Raw genomic sequence first — 18,863 nt, 5'->3', positions numbered from 1 at the left:
CTCCCAGGGCAGGGAGAGGGTCTGACTGCCCTTCCTATGGCTCAGAGCCCCTCGCCACTGAAGGAGCCCAAGTCCCAGTGCGCCTGTGGATGGAGCTGGAGGAAGACGTGATGGAAGGATGACAAATCATCACCATCTCTATCCACCTATGACCCAGGGACCCTGCAGTGCCAATTGGCAGAGGGCACAGGGCATGCTAAGGGTTTTACAGAGCTCCCTTGAGTCAGATATCTGCATAATAGTTCCCCAAAGGGTGGCATGTGAAGTGTCTACCAAGAGCCAGTTGCCCATCGGTTGTCATAATTACTGCAAAATATATGTACAGATAATATTTAAGGAGCTATGTATCGATACTGAATGTTGCGCTCTTCAGGTCTTGCAGTTAAGGCAGGTCACCACAAGGCGACTACCTCGGATATGTTCCTCAGGCAGGAGGTAACAGATGCCTATTTCCCTGTCTGGTCGTGTGTGTATCAGGTGTATGCCTATTTGCAGGTCGGAGCAGGTGTGAATTGAGAGACTGCAGAATCTACAGGAAGAAACAAACCGTGTGGGTTTGAGGTCCTGTTTATGAATAAAGACAAAGGATTGATCTGGGATATCTTGGGAGTCCACTGAATCCGTCACCTAGGAGGCAAATTGACAGCAGGTGTGTCCGGAAAGAAGAGTCACAGCTAGCCAGACTGAAAAGCCCAGCAGGGATTTGGGAGCAACATTCTACAAAACACAAGAGGGTCGTCTTCATTTAGTCTGAGCTCCAGGCGGCATGTGATGATTTTATTTTCTTTGTAATCATTTGTTTCCAGTTCTTCTCCTTGCTACTATTGGAGATCTCCACGCTTCATTAAATACACTCAGATTTCACTAGAAACCTATCCAAGTGCCACGGCGGACACAGACGATGCGTCTCGCGCTGAGGGCACGCTGCCCCCACAGATCATCCCCAGCAAGAAACCAGCCACTTACCGGATCTTTTCAGCATCAAACAGCCGCTGGGGGGGCCTCTTGAACTTCTTCCGCTTGGCAAACCAGTCCTTCTGCAATTCACAGGGGGGAAGGGGAAACAGTCACCACTGGGCCTGTGGGATCAGGAATCCCCACCAGACTGTATGGGTGGGGTACCGAATGCCATCGACAGACCCTCTGGAAAGGCGTCGCCCGCCTCACGGGGGATAGTGGGGTGGGATAACAGAAGGGCCCTGCTGATCATGGGCTGTGAGCAGGAGGAAACTGCCCCTCCTAGGGGAGTACTGCACAGCGAGGTGCACTGGAGTAGTGGAGAAATACGTCCCCCCTGTCATCAGCTGGGTAACTATGGGGATACAGACACGCCAACACACCACCACTGCCACAGCTGGGGCACCAGGGCGTTAACAGCCTTGAAGCGTCAATGGGGACAAACTCTTCCCCTCTCAGCGCACTCAGCAGAAAAGAGCTCAGGGAATCCTGCCAGTCAACATACCAGGCTCATGCGCGCTTTGATCCGGTCAAAATCGATCCGCGGGATCATCTTCAGAGAGATCTGGTTCTGGCTCGGCTCAACGTAATCCACCTGGAAGGGAAGACGACATGAGCTCAGGAGAGGAGGGGGCAGCGTCACGGAGACGCCAGCCACGGCCAATCTCACTCGCAGCAGCAGGACAGGAAGACAGTGGGGGCTCCTCCGGTGTCCAATGTCACGCTAGCTGGGGACAGAGCAGAAATCGAACCCTCCCCTATTGCAATCTCTGGCCCCCACTCCCACCGATAGCAAGGTCAAGGATTCCCAACACCGAGCTCCCACTCCATTGAAGACAACACTCTGGGACTCCGACAACAGCCTGCCCCAGCTCAGAGCCTCCCAGGTGGAGGCATTAAAGGTACACCTGAATGCCAGCTGCCCGAGCCCCAACCCTCTGTACTGAGCCAGCCAGCGCCCCTCGCCCGTACCTGAGCAATGTCGTCCTTGTAAATGCCTCTCTTGAGCCGGACCCAGGACTTGGGCTTCAGGTTGGTCACCTCCTTCACCACCTTCAGCACGTCTGTCATCTCCTTGATGGGCACCATCTGCTGGTTCCAGTAGCCCATCCGCAGGTTCCCCACGCCCTCAATGGCCTGCTTCACATGGGTCTGCTTGTAGGCTTCCACGTAGATGTAGCCCTTCACATGCTCGGGGGCCACCACCGACTTGATCTGCAGGGGCTGCAGGTGGGCAGGGAGGGAAGTTCCGTGAGATACGGGGGCTGGCCTCAGGCACGCTCCAGCCTAGCCAGACCCCCCTTCAACAGTTCAACAGCAGGAAGCCCGGCTCACGTCAGGAACTGCATGACCCTCTCCCATCTCTCAACAAGTGGTCAACAGCGCTAAGCCACCCCACAAAGTTGAATTGAGTTGGGGGCCAAGGGGACTCCTGCCCTCCATCCTTACCGTGTCCGTGAACTGGTAGGCGATGAACTTCCTCATCAGGGCTATGGCTGTGGCACGTTCCTCTCCGATCTGGGGAGAGAGGAGAAGAGAGGCCATGGTGAGAGCAATCTATAGCTAGAGAGATGCCCTCACGCCCCAACTCAGAGAGGAGGTGGCATTCATGGCTAATGAAAACCCAGCCACGGGGCAGCTGGAGCTCGTGATTCAGGGTTTAGAGGTGTTTCAACAGCCTCCTCCCCTGGCTGGAACATACCTTACACTTCACAGTCCAGAGGTTGGGATCCCTGAGTGGAAGGAAAAAAAAGGCTGTTAGCAAAATAACCTTTGTTATATATGATGCGGGCCGACCAGGTGCCAACTCATGCCAGAGCCCCAGGCCAATTCATCCGTGTATTAGTACAGATCAAAGTGATACTGTAGTTTGTGTTTAAACTTCATGAAAACTAATGAGATGATACTTGCATTTTCACTTATCTGTACCCCATCATCATATAGCAGCAAACGTACACTGCGTATACCCCTCTAACTAAGTGGAATGCAAGTGAAGAACTTCAACAGAAAAGTGCTAATTTCAAAGCTAATTTCACTTGCATCCGACGAAGTGGGGATTCACCCATGAAAGCTCATGCTCCAATACATCTGTTAGTCTATAAGGTGCCACAGGATTCTTTGCTGCTTCTACAGATCCAGACTAACACGGCTCCCCCTCTGATATTCAAAGCAAGTGTTCCTTGTGGGTGATGATCGGAGATCGAAGACCCAAAACGCACTCCTCGCTCTCCGTCAGCAAAGGAAAAGCCCACGCAGGTAGTGAGACTGCCAGCTTGTTTTCTGTGAGAAGCAGCTGTGTCTGTGGATTCAAGGAAAGCTCCTGGATCTCTGGACTGCTTAAACCCTTACAGGAAAGTGCACCAGATGCAAAGCGGAGATCCCCAGAGACCATCTAGGTACCCTGAAAAGACTTTTGGGAAACTGGCAGTTTATTACATCACCGCCACCATTTGGAATTACAAACTGACTCACCTGGGCACATATTTTTCCTGCTTTAACTTCTCAGTTACTCATTTCCTTTTCTTAGCCAATAAACTTTTGGTTAGTTTACAACAGACTTGGCTGCCAGCCTTGTCTTTGGTATACCATCTGGAGTACCAGTTGATGGGGGTAAGTGACTGGTCTCTTGGGACTGGAAAGAATCTAAATGTGATGTGGTTTTCGGTGTAACAAACCATTTTATCACAATGCCCAGTTTGTCTGTGTCGCAAGAGAGCCTGGAGAGTCCAAGGGGACTGTCTGGGACTCCATGGTAAGACTGGGAGAGCGTCCAGAAGTTCACATTTGTCACCGGCTTGGTGAAAGCTGATTACAGAACACACCGCCCGTTTGCGGTGTCTGCCCTGTTTTCGGACAGTCTGCCCTGAGGTAGGCACTCACGGACGTGAGCCACTCCAGACAGTTAAATATCAGAGGGGGAGCCGTGTTAGTCTGGATCTGTAAAAGCGGCAAAGAGTCCTGTGGCACCTTATAGACTAACAGATGTGTTGGAACATGAGCTTTCGTGGGTGAATACCCACTTCGTCGGATGCATCAACCCATGCCTCCCACGATGTCACGGTCTCTCCTCCGTGTCCCTTCGTCCACCACTCCAGGCCTGATGCCACAGCCCGTTCCCTGCTCTACCCTTCATGCCCCCTGGTCTTGGCTGACCTTCCATCCCCCCTCCACCAGGTGCACGTTCTCCCGGGCAGAAGGGCCTTACTTGACACCGGGCAGTAACTGCTGCTGCGTGATGTCGTCCGAAAGCTCATCAGAGCCGCCGTACACCCTGCAAGGGAAACAGAAGGGGTGGGGAGAAACGTCAGGCCCAGCAACAGCAGCACGAGCTGGTGGTTGTGACAGCAACGATTCCGAGAGTCCAGGGCCGCCGGCCACTCCGCGCACCCCCCCGGGAGGAGGGGAATTATCTGCATCTGTCTAGAACCAAGCTAGGAGAACGGACGCTCTAGAACCAGCCAGTACTTGGCTACGTTCGGGAGACCAGCCCCTTCCCGCAGGGTCAGCCCAGCCAAAGCACTAGCTGGGTCAGTTACACACCAGGGGAATCAGGCAGAGCCTTTGCAGGGCTCATCTCTAAACACCCCAGGCCCTGAAGGAAACGGAGAGGGTCCTGCCATTTCCTAGGGATCCGTGTGGCACTGACAGCCTCTGTCTGCTCCTGCTGTCCGGTCCCTTTCCAGCCTGCAAGGACTGGGGTGGGGGGAAGAGCCTAGCTCCCAGGCCCGTGAGGACTGGGGTTGGGAAGAGCCCAGCTTCACTGCGGAGATCACGGAATCGAAGATCTACCTTTCCCATGGGGACAGCAAGAAGGAATCAGAGGCCCACGGGGAAAGAGCAGAAGCCAGTGACCCTGAGGACTGGGGTGACTGGAGGAGCGTGGGCACACCTAGCCTGGAGGATCTTGGGGGAGGGCATAAGGGAGGGATGCCCCACACACACACACTCACACTCACTCACTCACACTCTCTGCTCTGGGGGCCATGCACTCACGTTTCTCCCACAGAGGACTTGGCGTATTTCTTCATGTAATATTCGCCCAGCTCCTCTTCGCGCTGGTCCCTGCGGAGAGAGAGCGAAGGAGAAGGCGTGAGGGATCAGACTGGACCGACACAGGCCACAGCCCCCTTGGTGGCGCAGAGACCCCCCTGGCCATGGGGTGACTGATCTCACAGAGACAAGGGAGGGGGGCGACTCGGGATCCTTTCCCCAACCAAGCTCGCAGAGCAAGGAGTCACCAAGGAGCTCTGGGATCATGCCCTTGGTTGAGCTGAGGCTGCTACAGGATATAGCCAGGTCTCCCCAGCAGAGGGGGTAAAGCACCCGGGGTTAACAGAGCATAGGGCACAGACACCGCTGCCCTCTACTGGGCACTCTCAAACCTATTTCGGGTTCTTTAGGGCGCCCCTAGTGGAGATTTTTTTCCAGCTCCACCAGAGAGGCCCTTGTGCCCAGAGTCCTATTCCCCACCATGTGTTTACACTGGACACCAACACATGCACGTCACAGGCAGCAACCTCATCCCGCTCTCTGGTCCCCGGCTGCCACGTCCCGTTCCCCGCCCCCAAGCACAGAATAACGTCACCTCCAAAGGTTCTGCAGCCTCCGGGCCCCAGAGCGATCCTCGTCCAGAACCACATTATCAATGTTGGAGGCTGCAAGAGACGCCGCGGTTAAATAGCCCCCAGACCTAGCACCGCCGGGGGAGGGGAGAGCCCTGGAAATGAGTCCGCAACGTGGCCAACCGCCCAAAGGGCGGTCGATCAGCGAAGCAAAGGTGAGGCCTGGGACGGGACGGGGGGAAGCAACATTCAGCCGACTTCGCCGACTGTTCCCTCGTGGCTGGAGCCCGAGCGAGGCAGCGAACGGGGCGCTCGCATTTGGAAGAGGGATCCCGGATTGCGCGCTCCTCACTGCGCACGCGCTGGGCTTGACTCGGTTTCACCACGCTGCACCGATCTAGGCAGCACCTCTTCCTCTGCTGCAGAGCCAAGCCAGCTAGAGCCAGGCCGCTGCAGGGCGACAGAGCCTACATGAGGCAGCTTCTGTGACCACTATAGGAGACAGCAAACCCACTGCCCCTTTCCAATTAGCCCCTCCTCCCCCACCACACCCCCAGCCTGTTCTATTGCTGCACCGGCCAGAACAGCAACTGAGCCAAGGGTCAGATACTTTCTCCAGCATCACCCCTGGGGCCCACCCGGCTGAAAGGCAGCGGAAATGACAAGGCAGCACCGGGAAGGGGCGGGGAGGGGTGGGAGAGGGCTGTGAAGAGGCAGGGGCTGGAATGAAAAACGGGCTTACCTTCAATTTCTTCTGCTCGGGAGGGCAGAGGTGGTGGAGGGCGGACAGTATGAGCCAAATAATAGCATCAAAACCAACCACAGGGTGAATGGGGAACAGAAAACCGGAAGGAACAAAATTAAGATGTGGCACAAACCAAGCAGGTGCGAATGAAATGCACGTAAATAAAAAAAAAACAAACAAGCACGAGGGGGAGACGGGGAGAGCGCTGGCAAGATGGGCAGGCTGCCGCGGTAACGAATTTCAGTGTCTGATGGCCTGGGTTGTGCGGGAAGTGCTAATACTCGATAATCCCTAGCTCTCATGTAGGGCTTTTCATCAGCTCGCAAAGCTCTTCACAAAGCAGGTCAGTTTGGTTAACCCCATTTTACAAATGGGGAAACTGAGGCACAGAGCAGGGGGGGGCAATCAGCCCAAGGACGCCCAGCAGAGCCAGGACTAGAACCCAGGTCTCCTGAGGCCCGGCCGGGTTCTCTCTCCATTAGGCACGGCCCTGTTCCAACTCTGGCACCTACGGAATGAATCGTTGGCCCTGAACCCCAAACAAGTCAAACCTCACGGCTGTGACGGCTTCAGAGCAGCTGCCTCAGCATTTCGCCAGGATCCCCAGGAGGTACCACTAACCCGTGTACCTGAGTGCCGCCGGCGACATGCAGCACTGCTCGCCGGCCTGATGCTGGCAAATCAATGGGAGCATTCGGCTCACTGGGTAGGCAATGAGCCTGCAATCAATACCACCACCAAACGGGGGACCAGTCAGGGCACGGTACGTCTGCCCTGGGTGGGACCCCACCCTGGGGTGCCTCTTTGAATCCAGCCTGAGGCAGCAGAGATAGGTGAAATGAGACTAAGGACCTCACTCTAATCCCTGGGGGAACGGGCACCCGCCTCAATCGTCCCTCTCGTAGCCGGTCTCCTTGTCGGCAGCCGCAGGAGACTGGACCCTTCCCCCCCCCGCCCCACTAGAGGGACTCCTGCATGGCCAGGTTGAGCCACATTGGCCTGTTCTGTAGCTAGAGACCCCAGGGCTGTTGCATCAGGCGTCTTTCCCTAGCAGTAGCTACCCTTAAACTGGAATCCCCTCTGCCTCCAAGGAAAAGCCTCTTCCTGGAGATGCCACCTGAACCAGTCCAGCCCCAGAGAACCGAGGCAGACAAGCAGAGCCACAGGCAGACTCCCCAGTGTTCCCACGGTGGGAGGAAACAACTGACTGATCCAGATAGCAGAGCCCCTTTACCCCCAAGCAGCTTTTAAGTCGATTCTGTTTGAAAAACAACGGCGGCAGATAAGACAACTGTGGGGAGAAGAAGGAAATACAGCCCTAACTGGTATCACGTAGATAGGCCGTCAAACACCCGGAGACACACAGCTCTCAGCATGCTATGGATTCTAGCAGATATGCTAGTACTGCAGCAAAACACCATTTCATTCAGCATAAAACATATCTAGAAACGTACTAAACTAGTTCAAAATTTTGCAAGCTTGTTTTCAGTAGACATTTGGCCAGTTTTCAAAAATTCGCCTGAATGTCTTTCATCCACACACACCTTCCTGAAGTGTTCTAGGTTTGGAACATTTGGGACAAAAATTTTCAATCAGGGGAAAAAAAAAAAAATCAACCTGCTGGTCAGTCTAAGTGGCTTTTTGCGTGATCCGTTCTGACTGGTCAGCTTAATCCCATATGGGGGGTTATGTCTCCAGAACCAATGGGGCAGGGGCTTTTTTGCTGAAAGTTCATGTGTCGAAAATAAAACTATTTTTCTGAAGTTTCTAGTGAAAAAAAAGAAGTTGGATCGACACAAGAGACACTTTGTAGTTTTCCAAACTTTCCATAAGAACATGAGAGCAGCCCTACTGGGTCAGACCAAGCGTCCATCTAGCCCAGCGTCCTGTCTTCCAACAGTGGCCAATGCCAGGTGCCCCAGAGGGAATCATCAAGTGATCCATCCCGTCACCCATTCCCACCTTCTGGCAAAACTTCCACAACGTTTTCTGGCCTCAACTTGAAGCAACAATCTACTTTGAAGAGGGACTTTAAAAAAAAAAAAAACTAAAGCAAACTCAGCACCTGAGAGATTCCCCGTCACTCCATGGTTACTCACGTTGCCAGGCTCAAACATTCACACTAAGATCGGCCAAACGTCTTAACTTGTGCACTATTATGAATTGTGTGTATTGCTGTAATGCCTCGGACCCTCAGTCACGGACCAGAAATCCTTTGTGTTGGCTGCTGTACATTTTTATTGCTATTAGGCATATCGCGGTGGGCCCAGGAGCCCTAATCATAGCCCAGGACCCCATTGTGCCAGGTGCTGTACAGAGAACACAAAGATGATGCCTGACCTGAAGATAAAAATTCTGTCCCCAGTTCCACTTATGCAACCTCACTGGCTGCTGCGGAATTCGGCTCCGTGATCACAGCTCGGTTATCAATCATTTTGATGATACATGAACCAGACCAGAAACCGGCTCCTTCTCTCGGAGCTGGGCTAGTTTCTCCAGAGCGAGCTGGGGCAAGTAGGAGCCAAAATTTCTTTATGTCCCTACATTTAGCAGAGAGGATTCTCAGCGCACAGGGAGCAGGGAGCAGCCACTTTCCTGAAAATCTATACCTACAACCGAGCCAGAGCCCTACTGTGTCTCAGGCCTATATTTATGGGCCATCACGAGTACAGGGTTAACACCTCTTCTGGGACCTGCTGAGGCTGCTCCTGCAGTGGGCCCTCCTACATAAAGCCCCCAATCTTCTGCCAAAACGTTACTACAACTTTGGCAAGTGATCTTAAAAGGCAAATTAGGCAGCGTATTGCCAGCTCCCCTCTCCCTCAGCCTAATCCCAAGGGAATTGTGAGCTGGGCTTGATCATGGAGCTAATCGAGAGCGCCGAAACCCACACACTGTCACATTCCTACGGACTGAGAACCGTCAACGCGCACTACAGAGGAAGATTAGAGTCCCTGCTGGTTTAGGTGAGGGGAAACTGAGGCACAGGGAGGGGAAGTGACTTCCTAACATAGCAGCTCAGTGACAGGGCTGAGAATAGAGCCCAGCAGTCCTGCTCCCAGCCCCTCTGTGTACACCCCTCCCAGAGCGAGGGCTAGCTGACTCCATAACCACTAGACCACCCTGCCTTTTGGAAAAGCAGCAGAGAGGGGAGATTTTCCCTCTGATGGGGAGGGGACATGTCAGGAACCAGGCAGCAGAGCAGCCTTTAAGTGACGGATAAAAAGCTGGGGCTTCCCAGCCACGATGGGATTTGAAGGCTCCTCTCCCGCCGGCCGCAGGGCTCTGCTTGCCAGCATTCCTGCCTCCCTCCATATGGGCCCCGCAGCTCTTCCTCAGCAAAAGGAAAATCAAAAGGAGTAAAACTATGTTCTCCACCGTTAGCGGATGGGGAGGAGCATGCAGAGGAGTGACACAATAAGGAGCAAAGCAGCGGCACTGGGGTTGGGAGACACGGAGAGGATGTTCTGCGACACCCCGTCCCCAAAACTCCCTGCACCGGGGTCTGGTCAGTCTCATCCCAGAGGGCTTGCAATCCAGTTCGAGGGGGGGGCAGGTCCCTGGCTAAACGGCAGCCACTCCCCATGGGAAACAGGAGCACTACCCTCAACTAGTAGATGGGGAACCAAGGAACATCACACCTGGAATGTCTATACTGGAGAGTCTTGCTGACAACCCATCCTGCCTTGCACTGGGGAGGCTAAAGAGCAGACCTCTATTTCCCCCAGGTCAGAGCGATATTGCTCCGGAGCTAGCGGAAAACGGGGAAAATGCCCCGGGGGTTGCACCGAATCCCCAGCCAATCCTCCCAAGAAGTGGGATACGGGAGGGCACAGCCTTACCTTTCTCCAGAATGTCCTCCGCACCGTCCTCCCACTGGTCCTCATCTTCGTATTCATCGTCCACATCTGCGGGAAAGAGAGTGAAGGGGAGACTCGCTCAGTTAAGTGGGCTCCAGGACACAGCTGGCCAGAGATGCCGCGTGGGAAGGGGTGGCCCAGAAGCTGCCTGAAGGACACTGAAAATCGGACCAAAATTCCTGAAGCCCTCGGCCTCGGGGGAATCCCTGTGGGCCGTGCACAGGCAGCCAAGAGATCCAGTCCACAGCAGCCATGCCCTGGGGAACAGCATTCAGCTGACAGGTCTGGCTCTTCTCTGACTCCCAAGGGGCCACACAGAAGATATGGGGCAGGTATCTATACAGCTGCTCATAATTCGCACTTGCTTAGACCCTCGCTAGCCCCACTCACACCAGGATATCTGAGCCCTTTGCAAACAGTGAGCCTCCTAACCCATCACCACCTGACACGCTTTCCCAGGGGATAGGAAAGGATTTTAGGCCCATTTTACAGCAGGGGAAATCGAAGCACAGAGAAGGAAAGTGATTTGATCCCAGCGTCACCCAGCAATTGAATGGAAGGGCTGGAAATAAGGGATCCTGATCCTCCATTCTCCTGGTCTAATGTCCAGACCCCACTCCCCACCTAGAGCCAGGAAAAGACCCCAGAAGTCCTGACTCCCAGCTCCCTCGATTCCTACCAATCACACTGCACAAGCATCCCTGGGGCCTCAGTGTCACACGCACACACACACAGAGCCCTTGAGGTTCCTTACCGGCTTCATCCAAGATGAACCCTCCATGTCTGGGCTTCTTTGGTGGCCGATCATCATCGTCCTCCTCTTCCTCCTCATCGTAGTCTTCTTCCTCCTCCTCTTCCTCCTCCTCAGCCTCCTCTTTCTCGCTGCCCGCAACGCTGGCATGCTCCTCCTCTGCCTGGGCATCGCAAAGGGAAGCTGATCAGATACAGAGCCCATGCCAGCCCCGGAGCCGCTGGGTGGACCTCCCAGGAACAGATCCATCCCCCCTTTAGAGCCTTCCCCATGAGAACCAGTATGCAGGGCCCATGAGGAAGTGGAGGAGCGGTAAGGGGGAGCCTTGCTTCCCACCCCCGCCTTGCAATCTGCCTCCCCCAGCCATGGAGTCAGCACCCCAGAGCAGAGTTCAGTCTCCAGGGTCTATTCAGTCCGTGACCACTCTGCCGAGAACGGCCCTGACAAGGACAATTGGGCAGGTGATTTGTGACATGGACACCTGTCCGCCTGGACGGCCATGTGTCAAACTCACTTCAGACAGACCACTGGCCAAACCCCAGGTGGCAGTTTACTTCTGTTACCAGAAGGGGTTAGATTGGAACTAGTGAGCTGTGGCTCCTGGAGATCACTTCACCTGCGGATCTCACAGTGCTTTAAAAAAGGGTAGAGAAGTATCATTTTCCTCCTTTCACATATGGGGAAACTGAGGCACAGAGAAGCAGTGACTTGCCTCAAGTCACACAACATAGCTAGGAATAAAACCCACGTGTCCTGACTCCTGTTGCAGTGTCCTAGCCAAATTCCAATCTCCTGAGCCATTCAGTCCCGACCCTGCTTCTTCGGTTTTTGGTGTTTGTTTTTTTTAAATGACAAACTAGAGTAACATTTGGGACATGCTACATTTCAAGTGGGTATAAACTCCAACCCCCTTTCCCCCTCCAAAAAAACACATTCCTTTAAGCAGTGGCCACATCTCTCTATCAGCCTCACCTCGTTCTCTACCTCCTCCGCCTCACTGCTCCGCTCGCTCTCATCCTCGGAGAAGTTGCTGTCTTCGCTATCCGACATCTTCGCGGGGCTCCTGGGTTCTACGGGGATGGAATTTCCTCCTGAGAAATACCTACAAGAACAGAGGATGTTCTCAAAGAAGGGACCTAAACGGACTTCATCCTCCCCACTGCGCCTTCCATCCAGATATCTCAGAGCTCTGCATAGGCATCAATGAGTCCACCCAATTATCCCTGCAAGGCACCTATTAGTCCTGTTTTATACATGGGCAAACTAAGGCACATTCAGGTTAAAGTGATTAAGGCCTGGTCTACACCGGGGGGGGAAATCGATCTAAGTTACACAACTTAGATCTACTCACCGCAGTGTCTTCACTGCGGTAAGTCAATGGCTGATGGTCTCCCGTCGACTCCGCCTCTCGCCTCAGTGGAGTACCGGAGTCGACGGGAAAGCGCTTGGCCCCTGCTGGTTCAATCGCTGACCGTCGATCCAGTGGGTAGTGTAGACAAGGCCTTACTCAAGATCTACTAGCTGTGAGTGTTTATAAAGCCTCCATCACTGGAGTATCCAAGCCCCTTACAAGTATCAATGGATTTGTCCTCTCAACACCCCCGGGAGGTAGGGAAATAGCATCCTCCCCATTTTACAGATGGGAAACCGAGGCACAGAGCGACCTTGAGCAGCTAGAGAGAAACACGGGGTCTGTATGTCCAGACACATCCCTTCTTTATTCATCAGATCTAAGTCCGGTGCCTCATGGTAGATGAAACATGATCAAAAGGAAGCATCTGCCAAAGGCTATAGACTCTTATTCGGTCAACTGAGGCAAGAGACAGAATTAAAATTCACTGAGTAACTATTATAGGCATTACAGTAGCTCCCAGGAGCCCTAGCAGGACCCCATTGTGCCAGATGCTGTACATTTTAATTGCGATTAGGTGTATTATGGTAACATCTAGGCACGCCCTGTCGCAGACCAGGACCCCATTACGCTAGGCGCTATACAAACCCAGAACAAAAAGTCAGTCCCTGCCCCGAAGAGCTGACAATTTAAGTATGAGACAAGAGACGGAGCCAGACAGGGGAGCACAAGCAAACCATAGTTAATAATATAATATACACAAAAGGACCCACCCACGCCGCAATTTGGCAGAAGCTGTAGTTTGCCTTTTCTTTTTTAAAACAAAATGTTGCATTTTTCCCATCTATTTCCATTTTAAGGTAAAGGTTCTGAAGTGCCGCTGAGTACGAAAGACTCAATCACACAGCGTTTAATTCTCTCTCTGTGCTAGATGGTGGAAAGTTGAATAAATCTTGGTGCACATGATGACATGACTACCACTACAGGCTCTGTATAGGACTTTGGAAACCCGGCTTCCTTTCCTGGCTCTGCCACAGCCTACCTGTGTATACTTGTTAATGTCGCTTCAGGTCCCCAGCTGTAAAATGAGATAATGACCCCGCTCCCTGCCTCGGGGAGGAGGAGGGGAGTGCCAAAATATAGGATGATGGAAACCACATAAGTACCTTACATACAAACAAACACCCACATCCTGCCAAAGCCAGTGGGGCTTCATGAGGACACAGAGGATCACCCACTCAGGGCTCACCAGAGGACTGGGGCCTAGGTGGTTATGCAGGCGATTCTGCCAAGACTTCTACACACGTTTCACTTTTAGCATGTGAGTAGTTCTACTCCGAAGTCCCACTGAAACCATGTGCTTAAAAGCTAAGCATGGACAAAGTCTTTGCAGGACCTGATCCAAACTCACCGCAGTCAATGGACATAGCAGACTTCAAGCAGGCTTTGGAACAAGCCTCTAATGAAATTCTCAGTTCATATTGACTCAACATAACACTGCAAGATCAATATGAAGCACTACTGTAATTCAGAACCTTTCCTGATTTCTAAATACAGTACGGCCTAGATTATCCAGCTTCCCTGGGGTGCACCAAATACATTTGGCTAAGCAAGGGAATTTTTCACTGTAATTAAATGACACTGGGGCACATGAGCCTGTTTCAGGTAACAGAAGTTATAACCTTTATTCAGTAGTTACGGCACATATCGGTGTTTATTGATAACTAAGTTGTGTAACGTTTGCACAGTTCTTGCAAATTTTTGACAAGTTAGCCGCTGTGTTTTGTAAACGGAAAACAATCTGATTTCCTTACAGGAAAGTCAGCAAGTTTACTAGCTACTTCATATATTAGTATATTATTTGCAGTATAGCAGCATTCAGTGACCCCAACCAGACCCCATCACGTAGAGCACTCTGCTCTGAAGGGATTACAGTCCATGTCCTGATCCTGCAAGCTGCTCCATGCATGTAGGCCCAAGGCTCTGCTCAAGCCCACAAGGCAAAGCTTTCAGACCAGGGCCTACATTAAGACAGGCTGCAAGAAGGATCGCAACAGGCAATTGCAGGGACTGGTGAAAGGAAATTGAGGGTGATAGCGGTGAAAACATGTAGTCAAACATACCGTGCCACACTTTGAAAAGAGCCCCAAACACTTTACATACCAATACATCAGCTATATACACAAACCACTTCACTCACCAGTGAAATAGACCAATATGAGATGTGCAACACAGTAGCTGGTGCCACACTGCAGCCTCACATAACAGTTTAAGGCAGGAAGCAAAGAATAACACTACAGCCAGTTAAAACCACAAGGTTGGTTGGTTGGTTTTTAAAGAAGGCAGAATATAACTACACAAGAAATGGACAACACTCCAGTTACGAGGAGTGTTGGGACATGGCTGTTGTAGATAAGAAAATGGAAAGGAGAAAAATAATATGAAGATGAATAGAGTCAGATGAACTGGAAGAAAAAGGGATATAGAGGTGGGAGATGGGGCAAGATTGCAGACAACTTTAAACTATGGGAATTTTAATTTATGTTCATTTTACTGTATTTCCCTGACAGATATGCTACAGAATTTGAGAGGAAAGGGGTTAAACGGCTCTGTTAGAATTACTTCACTACATAACCCAGAATACACAGTTAGAGAAAGAGTTGGAACAACCCAAAACATACTTGAACGCGCACACAAGACCCTCCTACAGATTGACCGCAGTAGTGCCAAGAACCCCTCGCTTGACAACATTTTCTAGTGATGGCAGATGGACCCCAGCACAAACGGCAGGTGTTTCACATTTCCTGCCGCAGGAAGGAGGTGGCCCAGAGACAGCCAGGAATCATCTTACTTGCCTGCCCTAAAATTCCAAGGCCGGATGTGCATGTGGAAGGGGAAGCCACCACTTTAGACGCTCCTAGGCAAGGACTAGAACTATGGATCTCAGGGAATCCTGAACAGGCCATATTCCAAGTTACAGCCTCAAATGTCCTGTAACCTGATGGGAGCTAGAGGACAACTGGGTGAGGAAGTGGGTCTTCCCAGCTCCCCCTGGATAGCTGCTTCCCAAGAGCAGGATTACCAGCTCCTGAAGTCCGACTTCTGAAACCTGCCTCCCTCCATGAACTTGGAGAGCAACCATTAGGGATTCCCCAGGCCGGATATATGAATCCTCTCCCACAACAGCAAGCCCAGCTCCCCCAGATCTGGGATCAGATAGTGCTGGTCAGAGGGACCCAATCATCTGAGTCTTTTCAAGTCAAAGCCAAGGGTGGCGCGCGGGGAAGGCTGGGGTCAGAGATCAAAGTCGGGAATTACAATCTGAATTGCCTAGGTCAGAAGGAACAGATCACAAGTCGGCATATGTGCGCAGAGGTCAGAGTTTTCAGGTCAAGGTGGGAGGGCTAGGGTCAGAGGTCACAGGTCAGCGAGTGCATGTAAGTGTGGGGATGCTGCGGTCGGGGTCACAGGTCCGCATGGGAGAGGTCAGGGGTCACAAATCAGTGAGTGCAGAGAAAGGTGGGGTGGGTGGGGTCAGAGGTCACAGGTCAGGGAGCATACACAACATCAGGGTGGGCTGGGGGGGTCACAGGTCAGGGAGGGAGAGCTGGGCCAGTGGGTGCACACAAAGGTGGGGGGCTGAGGTCAGAGGTAAGCACCGCAGGATCGGGGTCAGGGGTCACAGGTCAGTGGGGGGGGGTCAGGGGTCACTGTGCAGACAGGACCGATCGCCCCGACTCTCCCCTTTGCCCGGCCGGGCTCAGGGCCCCTCACGCCCCCCCCCGGGCTCAGACGCTCCAGGCCGGGCTCGGCGGCCTGCTCAGCCCCGGGGCTCTAGGCCGCAACGAGCCCGCCCCGCCCTCACCGGCCTGCGGGCTCCTCGGGCTGCTCCCCCGGCGGCTCCGCTCCCGGCACGGCCCAGGCCCGGCTCCGGCCTCCGCTCGCCCCGGCGCTGCTCCAGGCGCCGCCGCCGCCAAAACCTCGCGAGACCGGCCGCGGAATCACGTAGGAAACGGCAGCGCGTCACGTGGCGACGGAGGACGGGAGGGGGGGGAAGGGAAGCGGAAGAGCGGCCCAGTCACGTGAGGAGAGGCGGGCGAGCGTCACGTGCTGGGTGACAAACCGCGCCCTTCCTCCCTCCCGGCGTGCGGGAGTCACGTGACGGGGGAGTCATGAAAGGCTTGCTGTACGGTGTCTGGGAGGGGTCAAGAAGTGGGGGGGTCTTAAAGGGGCAGGCCCCAGAGAGGGGGGGAGCAGGGGGCAGGCCCCGGGAGGGATTAGGGCTGGCCCCAAAGGGCAGAGCAGGGGGTTGGCGGGGAGCTCAGAGGAGATAACTGGGGGATGGGTGTTAAAGGGGTGGGGTATCCCAGAGATGGTAACTGGGGGGATGGGTGTTAAAGGGGCAGGGCCCAGAGGGGGTGGGGAAGCCCAGAGAGGATTGAGGGGGTATCAAAGGGGCAGGCCCGGGGAGGTGGAAGCAATGGGAGGGACAGAAAGGGCTTGGGGTGTGAAGAGGATCAGGGCTGGGGGAGGGGCTTTGAAAGCCGCTGGGGTCAGCTGTGCTGTTGGGCCACTAACCTATTTACCCCCCTACCCCAGGGCAAGGACGTAACAGTTTGTGACCCTGTCTTTATTTCGGTGACAGAGTCCTGGTTTGTCCTGCTTTAGTCCCTAAGCTGCCCCCACCACACACGCACCCTTCTGCACCCTCCATGTCCATGTCCCTGTCTCCTATTTAATCTTCCTACCTACAGTGCTGTAACTACACTGCAGCCATTCCCCCTCTTCGTTCCCGCTCTGGGGCTGGTTTCCAGAAGGCTGCTTTGTACCATGCTGAATAAATTGAAGGGTTTATCTACACTCACAACAGTAGCGCTTAGTGGAGACGCTATCTACACCGATGGGTGTGCCCCACCTCCCAGAGAGGCAGTAGCTTCGGTGCACAGGAGAAGCCATCCCGTCAATGCAGTACTGTCTGCAGCGGGAGTTAGCTCAGTATAACAGCGCAGCTCAGGGGTGTGGAAAAATCCACCTTGTTATACTGACATAAGTTTGTAGTGGAGCCCAGGGCTAACAATCTCTTCTGGCTTTGGAGTCGATAAAAATGCATTCACCTGATTTGTGGATCCAGGGGCAAATCTCAGCTCTGCAAACTGGACCGTGGGAGCCTTTCTGTCCTTGGAGCTCCAGTATTATCAGTGCTAGCAGATAGTGCAGCCTGCTAATGCAGCAGACCTCAATTAAGAGAATAGGCACGGTTTGCTAACAAAGGCACTCGCCAGGTTTATTGCTTTCAAGGCACAGTCCTAGTATCCTGGCTCCTTGGTTACAGGTACACTAATGCATGAGGGCCCAGTGGCAAGGAGCAATTCAGGCAGCAGCAGGAGTCTCTGCTGTCTCGTAGGCCACGCAAAGGATCAAGGCGAGGAACTCTGACATTTATAGACTGAGCCAAACAATTAGGATAAACAACTTATGTACCACCTGGCATGCTTCATGATATCTGTTTGTTACCTCCCCTTGTTCCTGATATGTCGGATAAAACATCCCTGTTCATTATTCTGTCAAATCATCTTATCCTGTCTAGATTGGGATGTAGCTGTACTAGCCTTCTGAAATGTATTTATCTAAGATGTAATTTATGTAAATACCTAGTGTGTTATTATTTTGCTAAGGCCAGGCATACTCTGGTTCACAGCCTTTGGTTCAGGCCTCAAATCTTGCTCCAGGCTCGCTCTCTGTACTACATCTGGTAGAGGTGTTCATACACTGTATGACATGCATCCGACGAAGTGGGTATTCACCCACGAAAGCTCATGCTCCAAAACGTCTGTTAGTCTATAAGGTACCACAGGATTCTTTGCTGCTTTTACATACACTGTATAGTTCAGCATTGTCTTTTATGTAAATTTGTACGAGATCTCCTTTCAAAAGTCCAATATCATTAAAGTCTTCATTGAGTTCTTCCACCCTCCTCACTAGGCCCATCATGACTGCTACACTACAGCTGAGAAGGTTGTTGGGCTTTGATCACATGCACTCTGAATGCATAGCTTTCATCTTTGTAAGTTGTTTCTGTGGTGAATTAGTCCAAGGAGCTCAGAATTCCTCCAGGGCTAATCAGAGTTGTGTCAGGTAACTTCAGCTGTGGAAGGGGTTCAAGGTGATTCTGAGATGACTGTGACATCAGCTCAATTTTAAAGTCAATCATCTTGCCATGAATATTCAGTTTCACTCTTCAGACAGGCTCTGTGTCATCACAAGTGATAGATCCCAGAAACAATGGCTCTTGATTGTCTGTAGTATGAGTCAACCCCCTGACTGCTTTGGTGTGGCAAACAGTTGCAAAATGTCCATCTTTCTTGCATTTATTACACCTTGCGCCTCTGGCTGGACATGCATCATCTCTTGGGATATGACTTTTTCCACACTTTGTGTAAATCAGCTGGGAATTTGTCCCTCTTAGCCTAGGAGTTCTCTCTGCTTGCTTCGGGGCTTTTATGATAATGACTTTTAACTCTGTTTACAGTTTCTAAGGCCATGTCTTCACTAGCACTTATGTCGGCAAAATTTTTGTTGCTCAGGGGTGTGGGGGGGTGGAAAAAAGCCACGCCTGCATGACATAAGTTTTGCCAGC

At 52.7% G+C, this 18,863-nt stretch overlaps 1 protein-coding gene across 1 annotated transcript in view; it reads right to left on the bottom strand.

Moving 5' to 3' along the window:
• The window catches only part of SUPT5H (SPT5 homolog, DSIF elongation factor subunit), a 28,726-nt gene extending 12,472 nt beyond the window's left edge, over nucleotides 1-16,254 (bottom strand). Inside the window, exons 1-13 of the mRNA XM_039510469.1 lie at nucleotides 16,092-16,254; nucleotides 11,848-11,977; nucleotides 10,879-11,038; nucleotides 10,107-10,172; nucleotides 6,262-6,273; nucleotides 5,543-5,612; nucleotides 4,951-5,019; nucleotides 4,163-4,228; nucleotides 2,660-2,690; nucleotides 2,407-2,475; nucleotides 1,930-2,181; nucleotides 1,463-1,552; nucleotides 967-1,037 (exon numbers count right to left, since the gene is read on the bottom strand). Of these exons, the coding sequence (XP_039366403.1) occupies nucleotides 967-1,037; nucleotides 1,463-1,552; nucleotides 1,930-2,181; nucleotides 2,407-2,475; nucleotides 2,660-2,690; nucleotides 4,163-4,228; nucleotides 4,951-5,019; nucleotides 5,543-5,612; nucleotides 6,262-6,273; nucleotides 10,107-10,172; nucleotides 10,879-11,038; nucleotides 11,848-11,925 (1,034 nt within the window). The 5' untranslated portion in view covers nucleotides 11,926-11,977; nucleotides 16,092-16,254. The remainder of the gene's footprint in view (nucleotides 1-966; nucleotides 1,038-1,462; nucleotides 1,553-1,929; nucleotides 2,182-2,406; nucleotides 2,476-2,659; nucleotides 2,691-4,162; nucleotides 4,229-4,950; nucleotides 5,020-5,542; nucleotides 5,613-6,261; nucleotides 6,274-10,106; nucleotides 10,173-10,878; nucleotides 11,039-11,847; nucleotides 11,978-16,091) is intronic.
• Nucleotides 16,255-18,863: the final 2,609 nt, after the last annotated feature.

This window comes from Mauremys reevesii, linkage group 22 (genome assembly GCF_016161935.1).
Source record: "Mauremys reevesii isolate NIE-2019 linkage group 22, ASM1616193v1, whole genome shotgun sequence".
Lineage (NCBI taxonomy): Eukaryota > Metazoa > Chordata > Testudines > Geoemydidae > Mauremys > Mauremys reevesii.
The sequence above is the reverse complement of the archived record's forward strand: the minus strand, read 5'-3'. Positions and strand labels throughout refer to the sequence as shown.